The 20,346-nt window shown below is 43.1% G+C and overlaps 1 protein-coding gene across 3 annotated transcripts in view; it reads left to right on the top strand.

The window, feature by feature from the left end:
• Positions 1–9,764: 9,764 nt before the first annotated feature.
• The window catches only part of eya1 (EYA transcriptional coactivator and phosphatase 1), a 33,901-nt gene continuing 23,319 nt past the window's right edge, over positions 9,765–20,346 (top strand). Inside the window, exons 1-5 of one of the 3 annotated variants that reach the window (XM_071923972.2) lie at positions 9,765–9,904; positions 12,265–12,342; positions 14,439–14,505; positions 14,887–15,029; positions 15,938–16,060. In XM_071923972.2, the coding sequence (XP_071780073.1) occupies positions 9,781–9,904; positions 12,265–12,342; positions 14,439–14,505; positions 14,887–15,029; positions 15,938–16,060 (535 nt within the window). In that variant the 5' untranslated portion in view covers positions 9,765–9,780. Of the gene's footprint in view, positions 9,905–12,264; positions 12,343–14,438; positions 14,506–14,883; positions 15,030–15,937; positions 16,061–20,346 lie in introns of all 3 variants that reach the window. The other 2 variants (XM_071923971.2, XM_071923976.2) reach the window with 2 other exon arrangements.

Here is a 20,346-nt window from a genome sequence, read left to right as displayed (position 1 = left end):
GTAATCACCAAACATCCCTAGTAAAACTGCTAGGTTGATTGGAGCCTTGATTCAAACCATACCATACAGCAGTGAATGTAGTAGATGTGTACGAGGAAAATATGAGTTTAGTCGTTGAGACATAAACAACTCTGGATAATTATACTGTGCAATTTGAAAATAACTCACTTGCAAAATTACATCGCAAGCTAATTTTATACAGCTGCTCATTGAAATAGAGAGCGACAGAGTAAATGCAATAACTCAATTGGCATGTGTACCCCTCCGCTATTAGAAATAGTTACTTGAGAGTCCCCAAGCATCTATTAGTCAATTGAGTTATCAAGAACCTCTTCAATATGCAATATATTTCATGCTAAGATATTGAAATTTGAGAGCTGTGGATTTACCTGTAGGCAGTGGGTTTGGCAAAGGAGGGAGCGCTTGTATTTACAGTGCGTCCACATCATTACCACAGCATATTTAAATCAGGACCAGTGCTTCTCGGATCTATTTCTGTCGGCTCCTCGGTCACCACTGCTACAGCGGTTGGTTGGTAGAGTTGTTCATTCCAAAGTAGAAATTGACTAATTGAGTAGTTTTAAGTGAAACACTATGTCACACTGTAGAAGAAAAATAGCAAGAGATATGAATGTGTGCATTTCATCAGCATTATCCATCTTTTATCATCAGCGGCTGACTAGTAGGTAACAGAGACATATAAGCAGTAGATACATAGGCCAACCGCTAACACACTGCTCTATTCTTCTAGCTGTGGCTGCTCTTTTTCTCTCACCACCTCTTTACCGTAGTTAATGCATGATTTCCTCTTTCTTGGTTATCATTTTTCAGTATTACAGTGAGTATTCCACCCACGGTTTTTATTATAATTAAACAAATTTTAAATGGTCCACTGCGCTTTCAGCCATTCATAACACAGAACTGATACATTTGTCAGTTTGGAGAGAGGGAAAAAAAATGGCATGACGCATCGAAACAAATGCTGCACAAGCCTCAGCTCCAGCATGGAGAGATGTTGACCAGTTTGAGCTCATCAGTAGCAGCATGGCCTTGTGCAGCAGTATGGAGCAGTTGAAATAATAACCTGGAGCAGACAGAAGGCAGTCATTACCTTGCACACAGACGTGGTGTGTATGTGTTGACGGAGGACTTCCACTAGCCCGCCGAGCGGACGGACAGAGCCGAGCCGGGCCGCTCGGCCGCTGATACACCCCCGGCTCCCCATCACCTAAGCTAATGACCTAAACCCTTGTTTACCCTCCTAAGTCCCTCTATGACAGAGAGAAATCCTGCAGTGACCTAAGACACACAAGAGAGAGCACAAAAAAAAAAAAAGTGGTTTGTGGTGAAAAGAGGAAAAAAAAAAAAAAAACATAACAAAAACAAGGGAGAAGGAGGGGGAGCAGAAAACTGCAGGCCCTCGGGGCGTGTGAGCTGAGCCTGGTGTTCCAGAGGACAGGCGGGCCGGTGGAGCGATCTGCCATTTCATTGTCTTAGTCTCACTGATACAATCTGGAGAGGGCTCTATTGCTTAAAGCTGGGAGTGAATGACATATGGGGAGCTGGTGTGAGGCGCAACTCCCCCGTGCCTCCTCCAGACCCAAAGTCTTCCTGTGAGAGAGCACCGAGCAACTTTCTGCTTTTTCAAACGGCAGCAACCTCCCTCTCCCTCCCTCATTCACTGCCTTTCCTCCCTCCCTCCTTCTCCCTCGCCCTTGCGCGCTCTCCCTCGCTCTCTCTCTTTTTTTTTTTCCCTCTTCCTCAGACACTCACTAGTCACTGCCTGAAGCAGTAATCGGACAACTCTCTTTCTCACTAGGACTTGGTCTCCTGAGATACCGCGCGGGGCTCCATGGGTTCCAACACCTAAAATGAAAAAGAAAAAAGTAGTCTTGTAGGGTTCATTTGTTGTGTTGCAGATTCCACCAACACCTGAAGAACTGTTTTAGAAAGTTTTGCTGTCTGTTCTGCTGGACTGAACGATCTCCCTGTAGAAGATTTGAAAAAAAAAAGGCAGAAAATATAAGAAGGGATAAACGCAAACGCACGGGGATTCAACCATAATTGTAGTGAGTATGAATTTGACTTCTACATGACTTTGGGTATGTTGGTTTACTAACTGCCTTGTCTTACTTTGTCTCATTTTTAAGCGTTTCTATGATTTTTGCCTCAGTATCTTTATTATGATACATGAGTAGGGAACTATGTCAGCCGTAAATATGTCAGTGTGATAGCGTTTGTTTCATACATTTGTATCAGCATTAATTTAAAAAGTGAATTATGTCACTTGGGCGGTAAGAATAACAAATAATAATATTTTCAGGACTAATCTTGTGATTGTTATGCTTTCAAACAGTTCATCTGCATCTTCTTCATTTTGATAACAAGGCTATAGTAATGCTGCAGATTTATTAAAAAAATAAAAATTAATATGATATAACAGGGCTAATTTTAATACTCACAAGACGACTGTAATTCATTGATGATGAGAGATCAATAGCTAAGAAAACAGTCGCTCAGGTTGAATGTTTAGTTTTAATTCAAGTGAGAGTAAATATAATTTACATGTCCTGATAATAAAAACAAAAAACAATCATTTTAGAAATTTAATATGACTGCATTTAAAGAGAATTTCAGTCACATATTTTCTGATTACTTAAATACATATTGCATGTTCTCACCTTGTAATATGTCTCATAGGTTTAGACCTCAACAATCCAATTTCTCTACAAATGTCTTCCTCTGTAATTATAAATACCATTTATCTAAAAATCCCTTTCTTTCAAATTGTCACTGATATCTTTTGACAGCTTAAAAATAGTTAATTTTAAAAATGTCCTCCTCTTGCAATTAAAATCACAAACCTTCATGACACAGAAAGGAAAGCCGGTTTTAATCATGTGAGAAAATAATATCACAGTTGCGAAATACATCCACGTCCCCTTACGAAGTGCAGGATCCTCTTGTGCTCGGAGCCGGTTTACATTTTTCGATCAGGCAAGCAAAACACGCCGGTCCCCCCGCAGGAGTCCCTTTTCCACTGGCAGAACAAACAAAACCAACACAGTTAAAGCAGTTGACATCTAATGCCATCTGCTGAGGCCAGGAATGCTGCGAGGAGACCTGAGAGGCTCTGAGTGCCTGACCAGGACAACAGGCCCAGCGCCGGCCCCGCTGCTGCACTCTGTCCTGCCACTGCTGGACATGCAGAGAAGATGAGTGGCTCGCTGTAATCACTGGCCTCTCTAATTGAAGGATGTTCTGGTTTAATGTTCTGTGTGTGATCACAGCCTTACATCACGAGTCAGTGGGGAATTATTGTGTGTGGGTGTGAGGCATTTCGTCTCTCTGAAATTTCTTTTTTTCCCCCCTTTCCTTTTTTCGCGGTGTAATTCCTGTCATTTTCAACTGCCTGCCTTTTTCGCTCCCTAGAAAGGTGTGTGTTAGTGGATAAAAGAGAGGGGAACAGAGATGCAGTAAATGAGGCAGGCTGCTTGCAGAGTGGCCTCCGCTCTGTGTAGACAAACATGACAGCGTGTGTGACCGCCTGCTGCAACCATTCACTCACACAATAACCCTATTTATCCAATTAACAGATAATGAGCGGGCTGATTTGGGCTGTTTACCCTGTGTATTTGCTTTAATAAGGCGTGCGCAGGGAGAGATCAGGGTGCCTCTGCCCGGCTGCGTGGCTCCATGTGTGTGTGCATGTGCAGCAGCAGCAGCAGCAGCAGTGTGTGGAAGCAGGAGTGGTCGGCGGTGACGGAGGCATTGTTTGCCCAAGGCCTGATGCCTTCCGTATGGATGTGTCTAGCCGGCCGAGCCCTCGTCCTGCTCTCTCAGAGTGGAGATTGAAAATGGTGAAAGACACAGAGGGCTAATTGATACAGCCTCACTCGGCTGTTTGTGAGGAAGAGAGAGAGAGGGAGAGAGGGAGCGCGAGAGAAAGAAGGAGGAAATAGAGGACCTCCTCTTAAGTAGCCCATACTGGGCGATTAGTGGGCTGGGGTTGTTTACTAAATACTGTGGGGTGTTATTTTGTTAACACGCCACTGTTTGGATCAGGAATATGTGGCTGAAAGAGCAGGAAATGAGCTTTAAAGATCTCTGTTGATTGCCAGTACAGGTCCTCAGTCACTAATACCCACTTGTGCGTTTGTTTGTAAATGGCAATATGTTTACGCTGAGTAAGATAATAAGGAAGCCACTGAGTTGTAAGTCTAAACAGGAATTGTATTCAAAAGGATTTTTGTATTGTGCTTCTGTGCGGCTATACAGGTCATTTTTAATGTTTTGCTTTTCAGTTGAGAAAAATGCAACCTTTTTTTTTCCTGTTAGAATTTCCATTTTCATCCTGTTTAGGTATTAATTTAACATATTAGATCATTGTCTAAGATTTGCAAGAATTAGAATAACAGGTCACAGGCATTAACGTGATATTATCGTTAAAGAATGTCACTGGCCTGACTTTCATCTTTGCGTTGTTAAGCCTCCCTCGTTCTGTGGCGGTCACGGTGGTAGGCAGGGTGTGATAAAATGTCTACCTTAAATCTTGTTTGATGGTCCCTCAAAGGCGAACTGGCCTTCTGGAAATCATTTTGAGGGTTGAAGAGCACAGTATTAACAGATTTAATGTAGCTATTGAGTGAATTGCTGGAGCACCATGTCAGATTGAACAAAATGAGAGAGACAAATTGCACATCAACAAACACCACATCTGTTAAGAATTGCACTTTTAATTACAGACAAGTACAAAATTTTAAATTGTGTGTGAAGCACCGTGTTGCCACAAGTCTCATTTGTGTGCTATACTAGAACGCTTTCAAAATCTCACTATATCAGCGAAAAGAAATGTATATAGAATAATAATTAAAAAAAAACAATGATTCTATTTCTTAATCTCAAACATATTTTAGATTTGTGTTTAATTGCTAATAAATTTCCTAATGCAAATATATTGATATAATAAAATAATAATAAAGAGATTTCAACAAACAAAAATATTTCAGAAAGCAACAAGTCGAGGAAAGCGCTTTCATTGTTCAAAAGTACATCACTGCGTAATTTATCATGGTCCGTTCACTTTATCAGAAGTTGTCTTTTCTCAAATGCCCAATTTTGTGAGGATAAAAAAAAGCAAAGGTAATCCATGTTGCATTTGTTGGCAGCCTGCATTTCTTCGGCCACGTACAGAGACACAAGTGAAGTGTAGCATTTTGTAAACTGTGCCTAATTCCACTCACATCTGTGTCCAATTGTTGTCTGCATCTACATTCTTTGCGAGTGGATTTATTTTTCCTGGGCCACCATGTGGATTCAGCTGACCAGCTTAAGTGGGGATTAGTTGTTTTAAAGTTATTTTGATTAAAGCATTGTTTTTCAAAACTTGTAACTGACAACACATGGCTTACGTAGTCTGTAAAATTCAAAGGACTGTGGACTCTTTGCCCCATAAAAATTAATATCCAGTAAATGTGGCACAGGGAGTGAGGAATGAAATAAACAAAGCATCCAGGATGATTCCCTCATATTTCTATTCCGGTGACATCTCATTTTGATTATTTTTATCTGAAATAGTATGTCATTAATGCATGAAAACAATTTAAACCAATCTGTTGAAATTTTTGGTGGGATATAACACCTTCAGTTTGAGGTAAAATTGTTAATTCTTCCCTAGTATGTAGCAACACAGGTATATGCAGCAGAGTAGAAGCGAGTTTCTGTGACAGCTCAGACAGCCTGCATGCTGACATGATCTATGCTAAAAGCTTGGCTGTGGCTGTGTTTGCCATTGGAAACGCAGGTCTTGAAATAAGTAAAGCGAAACAAAAGGGCCTGCAAACAACCGGGAGTGAAGCGTGTTGTGACTCTTTTTTTTTTTTTTTTTTTTTTTTTTTCTTGATGACACTTCCAACGCTTCATCTAGCCCGGCTTTGTTCTTGCTAGCTTCAAAGACCTGGCGGTTCAGGTTGAACTGAGAAGCACATCAAAGATGCTGAATGCAGACTTTTTTTTTTCTTTAAAACAATAAATATTTAGCGGTGCAGAAGAAAGGCTTGTTTTTGCTTTTAAATCCCCCGACCCCCCCTTCGTGTTTCTCCCTCACTCCCCCTCTCTCTCTCTCTCTCTCTCTCTCTTCACCTGGCCGGTATCACCTGCTGGCAGTGGCTGAGACACCAGCATGGTAAATGGCTTCACAGGCCCTGACTGCGGAGAACAGAGAAACCAGCCACCACACACCACACTCCTCTCTCTCTCTCTCTCTCTCTCTCTCTCTTTCTTTCTCTCTCCCCAACTTCCTCCGACTGTTAATGTGCTGTGGCAAAATGTGTTTCTCTTTCGTCTTTATAGCTTTTACCTCTGCGGACTTTCTTTTCCACTGACATCTTCTGTGTTTTACATCCCCTTCTTCATATTTTAACAGCCAGCCGTAGCAGGGGGAGGCATGGCCTTTGTCCGCGGCTTCTAAAGTGAAGATGAAATATAATGGTTATTTTTGCCAAGATGGCTGAACCGTGAGCGACGGGAAAGTAGGCAAAATGTAAAGCTGGAATGGTATTCATGAAGGCTTTGCCTTGGTGCGAAGAGCAAAGCCTGTTGAAAAAAAGAAGAAGAAGAAAAAAAAAAACCTTAAGACCATGCAGCTCAGGTTACCCTGGCTCATGTAAACAGTCAGCCATTAAAAATTCATGCCAGGATTTTTGAAAAAGACTTTATATGTCTTTTTTTTTCCTCTTCCTGACCAGTTGAATACCTTTGACCTTTTTTGGACCCTGTATTCCCGTGGTGGGCCGGAGTCAGGTCTAATATAGTGTTATAGCCAGGCAAGTATATGGCTCTGCTTGATGTTTGGAGAGAGACGAGCAGAGCGGGAGTGGACAGCAAAATGTAACTGTCAGCTAAAGGAGAGTAATAGAGGCATTCGTAGCGTCATAGGAAACATATGTGGCTCCATATGCTCTCCGTGTTCTTGTTTCCAGTCTCCCTCATTGTCTGAGATGCACCACTGATCTGGGGGCCTCTGAAGTGCCCTGTGTCTGTGTGTGTGTGTGTGTGTGTGTCTTGGATATGTGTGTGTGCAGACGTACACGCATGAGTTATGTGTCTCTGTGCGCTAGAGAAAAAGACATAAGCATGATTCTTTGTGTTTGAGCAACAGAGAACGGGAACGAATCATATAACGCCTGTGTGAGTGTTATATATCTCGCTCTCCTTCTGCCTCTCTCTCCATTGTGAGTGGGGCTTGAGAGGCTGAGAGCTTGTGTTGTCCCGTACCGTGCTGTAGCCCCAGGCCGGGGCAGGCCCGCGGGAAGCAGCCCTGACGGTCATTAGGAGCTGTCAGTGTGCCGGGAGAGGGAGTGCTGATAAATTTCAGATAGTGTCAATTGCAGATGAAAGATCTGCTGAAGATGCTAGGGGTGTCACGCTCGGCTTGCCTCCGCTCAACAAGTCCCATCTCCCTTCCAGCGGCAGGCTACCTCAAGCAGGAAAAGCAGGCAGGCTCTCCTCCCACCCTCCGCTGCCCCCCGGCCCCCGCTATCCCCCAACCCCTCACCCCTCTGCCTACCTTCGCTCCTTCACCCCCACCACCCCCCCACCCCCACCCCTCCGCTCCACTTCCCCCCCCTTTCCTGCTTACCTTGGCTAAGCCGCTTTGCATGTTGATTGGGGGAGGGCTAATCCAGTTTGCAGCTGTCGTAGACCAATGATGAATCACCTTTCCGTCATTTGGCCGTGCTCCCCTTGCTCAGGGTGGAGGGAGGAGGGAGGACCTGGAGGAGGAAACAACAGTGGAGCAGGGCTGCAGCTCGGAGAGACAATGCGCGCCTCTGTTCCCCCGCTAGCCTTCTCTTCCCATTCTGCTCCAGAATAACAATAATGTTTTCTCAGACAACCACTTTTGTGTCATGGATGGCTCTGGACTGTGACATCGAGCTGCAATAACAAGGAGTGACATTGTTTCCGCTGGGGCAGGTGGAGGGAGAATAAAGAAAGGGAGTGTGGTTTGAGAGGACTCAAAGCCATCCAGGTCCAGGTAAGAGCAGAGTTGAGCCGGTGCCAGCAGCATCAGAGAGATGTAGGTCTCTCGCCTCAGACACTCTGAACTGTCCACCTCTCAGCCCACTGGGTTGTCTGATTGGAGATAGTTAAGGCTTTTTAGCCATCAGCTAATGGGAAGGAAGTTTGGATAGAAGGAGAGAAAACGGAATTAGGTTGTGAGTGTGAGACGGGGAAATAGGGTTAGATAGAAATATTCCGCAGACAGTTTGTGGTAATTCAGTCTGAAAGTTTTCTTTAGTGCTTATATTTGTACTTCTGTGTTGTTGTATGCTTGAAGAGTGTGATGTTTTTAGGGGAGGAGTAAATTAATATACCTCTGGGAAAAGGACAATGCAGCTACCAATATTGGAGTGTGTGTGAAGTAGATTTGCTTGGCCTATTCTGTTGCTGGTTATTTTTTAATCTACTTTTTCTTTTTCTTTTTTGTAACATAATGCCTGAAAATCTAATTTTTTTGTGAATTATTAAATTGGAAGTTGACCGCGAAAAATGAATACATTTACCACACTGTATAGCATAGTATCATAATATCATAATATTGTAATATCATCTTAAATGCCATAAATACATATCATAATTCAATCTTTCTATCTCATAATTCTGGTATATTCATGCCATCTGATAGCACTTACACTACTCAAACTTACTCGAGCATTTATCTTCGTGGCCCTATGTAAATGGACAATGTTTATCGATAGCAGAGATACTCAGAACCCTGAAATCTAATTGGAAATGGCAGTGTAATGTACAAAACATTTTGCCCTAATTTCATTAACTCACTATTGCATTGGGCACAGCGGCAAAGACAAATAAGGGCTGGAGTTTGCGGCCGTACTTTTCAAATCACTCGTGCCTGCTTTCTACTCCATTGTCTATGCTTGATCAAATCCTCTGAGCACACAAATGAGAAGATAGAATAATGTTTTCAATGGCGTGGTCTTCAGTATAAACACAGCAACAATTAAGGAGCTTGCCAGAGCAAACACATGCCTCGTGAGCTTCTCATCTCCCCATCACTGAGGCATAGACTCTTATAATCAAGCAGAGTGCTGCACTTTTAACAAGCACATTAACCATAGCCTCAAACCAGCAAACATCTGTTAACAGTCTACAATACCACACAATGCAGTACACACTTAAGGCCATTTCTGCTGCTAGACACATCAGAGTAAATTGACAGTAAACATTTTGTGTTCACATCATGTAAAGCACTGACTTGCATTGTGATTGCTGTGATGAGAGAAATTGGAAAGTCTCTGTCAAAATGTTTACTATTCATTTCATAGCTTGGTATTCTATCGTGTTTTTGCTGGTGTGTGTGATCACATTTTGCCTCATGTTTTGAAATTTTCAGCAAGTTATAATCTTATTTTTTCCTAATTATTTTGTTTCACATCAGTATTTTATTGATTCGTAACTAAATTTATTGTAAAATTGTAGTTGCAAATATAATATTGTTGACATTTTTTTTTCTGTCTTACTCAGCCCCTGATCAGTAATCTACATATAATAATTTGTTTTTCACTTTGTAGTAACATTACCATTTTACTTACTTTACTAAATGTATAATACTGCATTATGTGCATATTGTGTACATTGCATAGTGTGTCCAGCCGTATGTCTTCCCTGGATCCGGTGTGATATGTGTAATTTAATTTGGTGTGTGTATGTGTGTGTGTGTGTGTGTGTGTGTGTGTGCTTCTGTCTCTCGTCAGGTCTATGGAAATGCAGGATCTAGCCAGTCCTCACAGCCGAGTAAGTGGAAGCAGCGAATCTCCTAATGGTCCCAACCTCGACAACTCCCACATCAATAACAATTCCATGACACCCAATGGCACTGAAGGTATGTGCGCAGGGCTGCTTCTCTTTAGTGACTCTCTCTCTCTCATGCTATTCTAAATACGAAAAAGGCTGAAAAGGGTGATGGATACTGTACAGTAGTTCTCAAATGTGAAACAGAGCGAGACTTTTTAACCTTCAGGTGAATCCTGTGTAGCGTTTATGCATGTGTTAAGTCGCGAGTCTTGAATAGCAATAAAAACTAATGCAGGTGGAAAATGTCATCTGTTTTTTATCTTTTTCTAAAGGTGTATTAACAATACACATTTGCAGTAATATAGTGTTAAACGACCAGTGAGGCAAAAGAGGAAATGCACTCATTCAAATCAGATATTTGCAGCTTTGCAATGTAGATTATTTTGGACTTTACAGTGTTACAGTACCTGCTTCCCTACCATTTACAGTTTATATAATTCAATGCTAATAGTGTTTTTTTCTCCAGAGATTATTAGCTGTTTATTTAAGTAACCATGTAATTATTCAAAAGCCCACAGCATGAAAAGGAGGGTGTTTTGCATGAGGTTTGTACTATCCATAGTTATTTACTCAGGTGATTCGCCCTGTGCTAAAAGCTGAGCCTTTGTTTAGTCAAGCAGTCGTGCCCATGTCACAAACCAACACGAGTCATTCAAAACGTCATAGAGTATCATGTAATCTTCGCAGGAAAGTTAGTCTGTGCTTTGAGCTCTGGGTGTATTTATTTTCCTATATTCTTGACAAAGGACCCGTAGACGTGGTGCAGACTGTCATGTGTCCTTTGCCGTTCTTTCTTTCCCATAGGTGATAACATCACAATGCTTACCACTGCAGACTGGTTGTTAGGTTCTAACTCACAGTCCGCTGCAGGTTTGTCTACTCTTGGTGACACAATGAAAGGACAATACTTGGTGTTCTCTTCAACTCCACTGAAAGAAAAGAAAGAGAGCGAGAAAGAAAGCACTCTTTGTAGTTTACCTTTTTTGATCTCTCTGCTTAGCTTCATGAGATTTCAATGTTCAAGAAATTTAATTTGTGATAAAAAAAAATAAAAAAAATGAAATCCCCCTCAAAGACATACTTTACCTGTTGCAAAATTAAACATTGCTTCAACTATTGTGCCTTTCATTCAGAAACTCTTTGGCATTTAATTGTTGTGTTATTCTGTTTCAAGCATGGTTTGACACTGGATGGATTTGAGTCCATTGTTAATGAATGGTCAGATTGTGAAGTCGCATACTGTGCATTTTAGTTTTCATTTGGACGTTCCATGCTGTTTCCTGAATACAGTGGTTATTGTGTGCTCTGTGACCTGAGTGTGTGCTAGTTTATGCATGCACTTTACCACTATTTTTTCATCGGTGTGTTGTTCAAAAGAATTGCTCCCCGTCAACATATGTTTCTGCGCAGAACGAGCATAGCGGAAACATGTAAAACATGACAGCAAATGGCTTCTTCAACCATGAGGGATTCCACTGAGCATGACTCCCCTGCCCACATTGTGAATTTGTTTTGCCAAAAAAAAAAAAAAAAAAAATCCCCCAGCCCGCCTGAAGTGAAATGGATTGATTTCAAAGATTCCTGAGCTGTCAGATAGCTGTGAAATTGTCTTTGCAGATCTATCGCTGTAGCTGTTTAAAGGAGCCAAGGTCAAACAGCGTTCGCTACACTCTTAAAAAGATTTTATACACCATACATTGTCTTGACATTTCAATCGTACTTGCACGTCCATGCAGGGCTCCTTTTTATCAGTGATTCTGACTTATATTTGTTTATTTCTCCCTGATGCTACATTTAAATACGGGTAAGCCATTAAATCATAGTTAAGTATAAATTATAAGATCAAACACTGTAGTAATTTGTTGGTTGGCAAAATGTGTTGTCAGGCTAAAGTTTGGCTTACATTGCTCTTGTTAAATTGTTAAAAGTTTTTGAAGTGCATGAGTAAACTTTACACTGGGAAATGGCTCCAGCATATTTCTAAAAGTAACAGCATTCATAGTTTTTCTCCAGGTTGAATGACAGGGATCAGTGATTGTTGTGTGAGCCTGATCATCTGATAAATCCCAGAAATAAAAAAATAATAGAAATCAAAAACCTCTGATCTTTAACTGATATAGATGTAATATTTTATAACACATTGAAATGTGCCAACATTATTATGAAAACTGTAGTGGAAAGTTGTTTGACTACTCCCTCCGCCCTGTACATTTTCCCTAGCTCTGTTTTTATTTTACATGGAGTAACTTTTGCTGTATTTTCAAAACAAACGTCAGTGAATGTGAGAGCCTGGAGTAGTTAGACCTTAGTTAGACTTTTTTTTTTTTTTTTTTTTTTTCAGACTTTGATTTGGTGCCTTTGGTGACGGTGTGGCTTCTTTGTTTGCAGTTAAAACAGAGCCAATGAGCAGCAGCGAAATCGCCACCTCAGTAGCAGACACCTCTCTAGACAGCTTCTCAGGATCAGGTGAGGGGGGGGGCACTGTTTTGTGTGTGTGTGTGTGTGTGTGTCTGGCTGCTTCTCACACACAGCTGCAGAACTGATTAGTGAGAGATGAGCCCAGAGATGGGTGACTGATAAGCTCGGCCCCAGGAAGTGTCCCTGCAGCTAAAACGCCAACATAGTGTGTGTGTGTGTGTGTGTCTGCGTCTGTGTGTGTGTATATATATATATATATATATATATGTGTGTGTGTGAGTGAGTGTTTAAGAACGAGAGACTCTACCTTACCTTTGTCAGCATATTTATGTGCTGTGCTTGCTTGCTTGCGTGTGTGTGTGTGTGTGTATGTGTGTGTGTGTGTTGACTCTGCTAGTTCCCATGCCAGTGAGGACTGAATTATGACCTGTAATGCACTGAGCCTGTCTGTCCAGTGGAGTGACATGGCGTCCCAGTGGCCCTCGCTCTCCACGGGCTGTTACCCTATCGCCCTGTCAGAGCCAGGGCTTTCACACCCTGCTCTCACTCACACACACACACACACACATAGATACAGACGGGGCATCGCTAAATAAAACCAAAGCCCCCGAGAATAATAAGCACTGAAGGCAATGCAAACGAAATAAGTAGCTAATGTATGTTTTTGAGGTTATTTCTTTTTTTCTGCCCTCACCAGTATCTGTGTCAAACTGCAGCGCTGTCTCATGATTTCTATACACGTGTATTATTAGCTCCGCATCCATCAACCCTCTCTCTCTGAAACAACTGTGCCTGGTATTATCTTGCTGCTAATTTTCCCCTATTTCCTTAACTGTTTAACTAAGTACTTGATACCTTAACGCTAGAAGCACATAAATCACTGCTATGACTTTTGTCTTTGACAATATTAATGAAATTTAGTAATCTTATACCCCCGTATCCTCGGCGGGGAAACCCAAAGCTCTGTTGAGAAGAGCAGGTTTTGTCCAGTGGCAGGTGCTGCTGATGTGGGAAAAGTGTTCAATATTAATAACGTGTGTGAGGGGTTACAGCATACAGTTACATACAGTTAGTGCTCCCCCGCAACCAAATCCCTTATTTTACATGTCACGACCAATTAGACAGATGTTTCAGAACTGTGCCACACCGCTGCAGTCGGCATGTTAGCGCCCGTGGCAGAACTGTGATTGCTGCCTGTTTGAGTTGATATCTGTTGACTAACCAACACAGGACTGATAAACTGTAGCTGTCTACCTACCCAGCTTGTTACGTTCTTATTTATACATTCAACAATTTATTTCTAAAAAATGACACCTACTATTACAAAATGATGGTTAAAATTTAAATCTAATCTTATGTACAAGTTTCAAGATAGTTGACAAAATGATAACACTTTTGCGGGCTGGATCTTTTGTATTGTTAGGAATGTTAAATAATACATTTTACAGTGATTTTTATAAATGTTTTTTTTAGTTTGTATTTTTTTCTTGAAAATTGATATATAACATTTTGGTCTTCAGTTAATCTTCCTAATCTGCTGTTAATTCATATGTTCTCATTATTAAGAGTTTATTTGAGGTGTCACTTGAAAAACCTTACACCGATGATTGAAAAAAGCCACCGTGTGTACAATATAATTGTCACTGCAGATTCAAACCAAGTGTATTTCTCTGAGTTATTTGTGGGTAAAAGTGAGTTTTCACAAGTTAACGGTGCTGTGGAACCACACAGATGAGTCGTACGTTTAATGAAGGAATGATTATGCAGTAGCGCTCATTACCTGCAATCAGTGATGTCACTTCCAATGTGGTTGTGGCTTTAAAGGCCCGAGGCAACCCAAGCCACAGGCCGAGACTGATTCAGACCATCCTGTGTGTGTTTATACCAGCGGTCGTCATGGCAGCCCAGAAGTATCTCACAGATACGCGGGTCAGCAGAAAAACCTGACGTTTTTACCTGATTATTTTACTTCATTATTGCTCTCCGGTTTTCAACCTTAAATAAGGTTACCGAAATAAATAGAGTAATGCAATGTAATTACTGTTTCCTTGGAATCCAGAAGTTCTGTTGGCAAAAGATAATATTTACCTTATTCCTTAATGTTTAAATATGTGCTTGCCTCTTTTCTTTTTAACTCTCCTCAGCTATTGGAACCAGTGGCTTCAGCCCAAGACAAACTCACCAGTTCTCTCCGCAGATTTACCCTTCCAAGTAAGGCTTCTTTTATTTTTCTTTAAAAAATAAGCAGCATCCAACTTCATTTGGATCTTTAATTAGATCCTTCTGCTAGATCGGGGGTTTTCGACCGGCTTTGTTTGCCTGGATGTCTGCAGCTTGTGCACTCCGAAATCTGTTGTAATTACTATCTTGCAAAAATTTCCTTTGCCATTTATTATTCTTTCGCCATGTATATCAGCTATTCGATGCTATCTGTCTTACAGCTTGGCTCGGTATTTCAAATTAAGTAGCACAATCACAAAGAATTTGTCAGTGAGCAAAGTTTGTGTTTCGGTTTCGGGGGTAAAATATGGTCCTCTTTCTTCCTGCCTTCCTTTCTCACTTTTGTCTTTTGTTTCTTTTCTCAAATAGCAGAACATATCCACATATTCTTCCTACCCCTTCATCCCAAAATATGGCTGCGTATGGGCAGACGCAGTACACCACAGGAATGCAGCAGGCCGCAGCTTATGCTAGCTACCCCCAGCCTGGCCAGCCCTATGGCATCCCAGCCTATGGTAAGATTTCACTAACACACATAATATCCTCTTCTTTTCCAGCTAAAAGATGCCTGTTGATATCCTCATTGTTCAGTAGTCTTTATGTTGTATGCACAGATAGGAGGAGAAAATAAAAATAAAATGTTTTCCCCCTCCTTAAAAGTCAGGACAAAGTCTTTGCCCTGTTTTCCCACAATTCCCCCTCCAAAGAAAGAGCAGGAGAGCTGCTGAGTCACTGTTTAGTGCCTGCATATTGTCCTTTAATGCGATAAAACTGAATTTGCTTATCGTGCTGTTCAGAGAGATCTGAAAGATTACTGATATAAATTTCAAAACAAAAACTGGTTTCCTCTGGCATCGCAAGAGCGAAGCATAGAGAACATGGCTAACAGTGTGCTTTATTTGTCCAAAGTCTTTGGAGTGTTTTGACCCCAAAAGACCCTCCAGTATGTGGAGGAATTTACTGTGTTTGTTTGAGTGGTGGCAAACTGCTAACAAACCTACTGTTGCATAGACAGTGTGTTGGGACCGATTCAATCTAACCAGTGGCCAGTTTAACTAACAAACACTAGCAAATCTAACTTTTTATTACTTGTGCATTTTTTCCACAGATGGCCTAACTTAAGTAATAATAATAATGCTAAATTACTAAATCAATGGACATACAGTACATACTTTTTGGTTGAAGCGGCAAGTACAGTTCCTTAACCCAGAGCAAGCTAATATTCTAAACAACTGACGATAGTGATCATCAGTAATCAGATAATCAGTGATTATCCATTGTGATTAGTGTGTTACGCTAACACACCGCGACTGGCTACGTGTCCCTTTGCTGTGTCCAGTGTAACTGAAACCTGTGTGTTGACTGTTGCTTGTGCATCAAACCGATCTGGTGTCACTAACTGATTTAGGTCCATTGTGGGCAGGCATAAAGACGGAGGGGGGTCTGAGCCAGGCCCAGTCCCCGGGACAGACGGGCTTCCTGAGCTACAGCTCCGGCTTCACCACGCCACAGACGGGACAGGCCCCGTACAGCTACCAGATGCAAGGTGAGGACGTCATGCCCAATCTCTCCTTCATCTCCATCTCTTTCTCCATAGATTCACACACTCTAGGTACTTTTGGGGTACAGAAAAAACTGCCAGAGATGCCATCAGTCTCTCTTATACCTGTTAGCATGATAAAGTAATTTAAAAGCAAAATATGTAAGTTGGCATGGCTAACATCATGGCAGGTTAAGCAGATTTTTAGATTTGATTCACCAGTGATCTAAAAATATATCTTGGATGGGAATCTGTGAGCAGGGTGGTGAGTGTGTATCCTGCTGGTATGTTTTTTCCTGTGTTCTTTTTTTTTCCTCACTTACACCCGCCTCTCTCTGTGTTCCTACTTCTATCCTTTGATCCTCATTGTCTACCTTGCGTGACTTCTTTTTCTGTTCCCTCGTTTCCATTGTTTTGCCAATACCGCTTATCACTTCGTTTCTCTTCTGGCTCGTCCTCGCGTCTCATTCCTCCGTCCAACTATTTTAGCATTCCGCCGCGTGTTCCCTCTGCTCGCCCGATCCAAACAAGTTTTATTTTATTCTCTTTAAAACCGATTAGAGTAATAGTTCTCTGTCCCTGATTTAATGGCATGCAGAGACAGGCCGATTCACAGCGCGGCCCTCACCCTCTCCCCCCCGGCAGATGGTTGCATCCAGGCGGCCGTTATGTGCAGCCTCTACGACGGCTCCCTCTCCTCTTAAAACGAATCAACACAGATGGAAAAATGGCAGGCACTTAGGAGGCACCAGCCATGTCGCCCCCCCCCACCTCCCTCCCTCCCCGGCCTTTGTTTTTTCTCTCCCTGTGATCATATTTGTATTTGTTTAAGAGCTGAGACCGTGGAGATTTATGGCCTTGAAACCGATAAAGATGAGTTGTTGCTCTCTCTGTCTCTCTCCCTCTCTCTCTCTCTCTCTCTCTCTCTCTCTCTCTCTGTCTCTCTCTCTCTCTCTCTGTCTCTCTTTCTCTCTCTGTCAAGTCAGTTTAAAAGTAGATCAGGCCTGCTGCCATGTAATGTTTCTATTACTCTTTCTCTCTCTCTCACTCTCTCTCTCTGTCTTGGTTCAAAAACCTCCGTTCCTCGGCAGCACCTGCGCTAGACAAGGGCAGCTAGCTGACTGCTACCCTGGTCCTTGTGTTTTCTCCTGTAATGTCTAATGTGTGACAGTAGAAACATCTCCACATGTTGCTGAAAAGCCTCCAGAGCATCTCACAATAAATAACGCCAGCTCAGCAGCAGATGTGGCGCGGGGAAGCCTCTTTTCCACGCCTCTTAACCAAATACAGTCGGCCACAGCCGGAGATCTGCAGCCCTCTCCAGCAGGCTGCCGAGAGCCTGAAAAAGGAGAGAGAGAGAGAGAGAGAGAGCGAGAGTGAGGGAGAGACAGAGAGAGACAGAAAGAGAACAAGAGACAGAGCATGCGAGGCAGAATGCACAAGCTGCTTTCCTGCCCTTGGTGGTTTAACTCACGATGACAGTATTATGTGCACATTCATCTTCGGAGTATTATGCTCTTACTCTCTCTCTCTCTCCCTCCGTCTTTCTCTCTCTATCTCTCTCTCTCTCTCCCTCTCTCTTCTTCCCTGCTATCTCTGGCTATCGGATGCCCCTACGCAGCGTTAAGTGCGTTAGTAATTGACAGCCATGTTAGATGACAGATTGACCACTATTCTGGCCCTGGGTTGTCTAACTGTGGCTCTGGCCCTCAGCCACACCATCATCATTATTCTCTCTGGCCTATTGATCTGCCTGGGAGAGGTGCCTTAGGCCTGGGTGTCCCGACCGAAGACGCTTTTTCCACATCTGATACTCCCCCTCTCTGACGGTGTCCCTGCCACCAGCCTGTGGCCAGCTGTCAAGGCGGAGGACGATTAGATTAATGTTTTTGCCCCTTGCTTTCATGTCCAATGCCATGGAGCTTTGTGTGGGCGCTAAAGTCGTGATACCAAACTGTAAGGGGGACAAAGGCATTTTTATGTGCTTCGATGTTGCGATCCCTCGTGGCAGTTTGTGTAATGCATCGTTTTGGATTGTCAGATAAGCCCTGTTTGCCTAGTCTTTCTCTTTAAACATATCTGAGGTGAGGCTGTGCTGATGGTGGGACCTAGCAGATGCTAATTAGGTGAATAATTGGGTTCCAGCGTTCTGTCCCAGTGGCAGTGCGAGTTGAAGAAGCTGAAGCCTGGGCTGCCTTTTAAAAGCAGAGCCCCATCTGGACTTGATAGCCTATTCCCAAGTGGGGCATACAAACTTCTGCTACAAATATTGTGCACTGATGATAGACATAGCCCATGGCAAGGGGACTGATCAAGCAAAGCAAATGGACTTCCAATTGCGGAGCCAGAAGGCAGGAGGGAAGGAGGAGAGGAGGGAGGGATGATGTCTGGTCTTGAGTGAGTGAGCTAACTGGAGCAGGACAGGGGGGGGAGGGAGAGAAAACATGCCCCCCGGGGAACCACAAGGCCCCCTCTTTCCCCCCATACCATAACCAGCACCACCACCCCCAACAGCATGAGCCCATTCTCACTGGGCTAGCAGGGGTCCCCTTGGCTTTTATGTGGGTCCTTGTTCTCCGCAGAGTAACCCTCTAACCCTGCGAGTGAGAGCTTTTTTGACTTTTTGAACTGCGCATTAGGCTAATTTGTTGTCGTTCAAAGCCTCACTCCCCCTTGTCTCTCTCCTATTGTTTTGTTGGACTTTCACTTGATGTCGAACTTTCCGCGAAGAACCCAGAAGTTTAAAAGTTCTCCCACCACAGGCCTTGAAATATCAAACAAAACAACAAAGGAGAGAACAGTTCTGGTGAAAAGAGCTGGTAGAGTCCAGGATGGAAAACAAGGTAAAAATCTGCTGTGTCTACATGTGATTGCTGGGAGCAGGGAGTGAGAAACTACACAAATAATTGGTGGATTTTGGTAATCTTGGGATCTTGGGAGGTGTTTTGTTTCTCCGAACGTTTTTTAGCCACAGTTCTGGATACTTGGCTAAGTGAGTAGGCTGAACACTGGACGGCGTCTTCTCTCTTCCTTGCCGTCTTCCATGCGCTACCCTCCTTGGCCTCCCCACTTCCCTCATCCCCCCCCCCCCCTTTCTGAAAGCTGCTTCACGTTTGTCACGGTGTGGGAGGGCCCTCTTGATGGGGCCAATGACCAGAGGATGAAAGGAACTCCCTCTGTTTGTCTCTGGGAACAAAGGTGTAATTACGCCCCCATTTAGGAACAGTAAATTTATCTCCCCCTTCGTTTTCATTGAAGCTACGGGATATTTTTGTGGCTATGGGAGAGTCATTGTGGTGATAAGTGAAGAAGCCGTTTAAAAGATCGCAACGGTAGCTCTCATTAATGTCCCCTGTGGATGTATGGAGAAGCGATACGTCTTTGTATGGACAGAAACGAATAATGAAGCCCAGGGGTCATATTTGTAAAGCTTGTAAGAACTGGCCTATAGACACTTCAGTGCGATTTTACCCTGGTTTTGATATATTCTTGGCATTGGCATTGTTAAAAGTTACTCAAGACGCTTTGTTACCTGGTATCACACGCAGTTTGATGAGAAAATCAACCGACGGGTCTGAACTCAACTCGTTTTTTTTTGTGTTACAGCCAAACATTAGCATGCGGGCACACGCACACAAAAACACATAAAATCACACCTTTTTTTTTTTTTTTTTTTTTTTTTTTTTCTGCGAGCCCTCCAGTCTCTTGTCTTCCTCTGCCTGTCGCCCTGCTGTCTCTCCGCCTGCCTGTGATCCCCTTTGAGCGGCTCCTCCTGCTGCTCTCCCGCCTGACATGAGAGTACAGGTGGACGGCTGCTGCAGAGAGGAGTCGTGCCCCCGGGGGCCGCCGCCCCTCTCCTCTATCCAAGCCTCTATAACTCATGTCATGTATATTATTAAGCCATTAGATGCTATCAGCCCCTTTGAATGATTTAATTACCCCAGAGGTGCTTCTTTTGAGGTAGTGAAAAGAGGAACATACATATTCATTGGGGCATAATGTCAGCACAGCACCCACCCGCCCCCCCCAGCCAATAACAACTCACTCCGACCTCAGCTCTCCTTCAGTATATATCTCTCTCTCACTAACCCCCCCTCCACCACCACCACCACCACCATCACCCCTCCCACCCGCTCCACCCTTCAGTAGCTCACACACAACAGCCTCTTGTGTTCCTCGCATTGTGAGGGCTTTGGACAGCTTGGGGAGCAGGTCCTGCCCCCCCTCCTCTCTCTCTCTCTTTCCCCCCCTGTCATTCATCGGGGCAGATCCAATCACTGATAAGGTAGGAA

This window comes from Centroberyx gerrardi, chromosome 22 (assembly GCF_048128805.1).
Source record: "Centroberyx gerrardi isolate f3 chromosome 22, fCenGer3.hap1.cur.20231027, whole genome shotgun sequence".
In the NCBI taxonomy this organism is placed as follows: Eukaryota; Metazoa; Chordata; class Actinopteri; order Beryciformes; family Berycidae; genus Centroberyx; species Centroberyx gerrardi.
The sequence above is the reverse complement of the archived record's forward strand: the minus strand, read 5'-3'. Positions and strand labels throughout refer to the sequence as shown.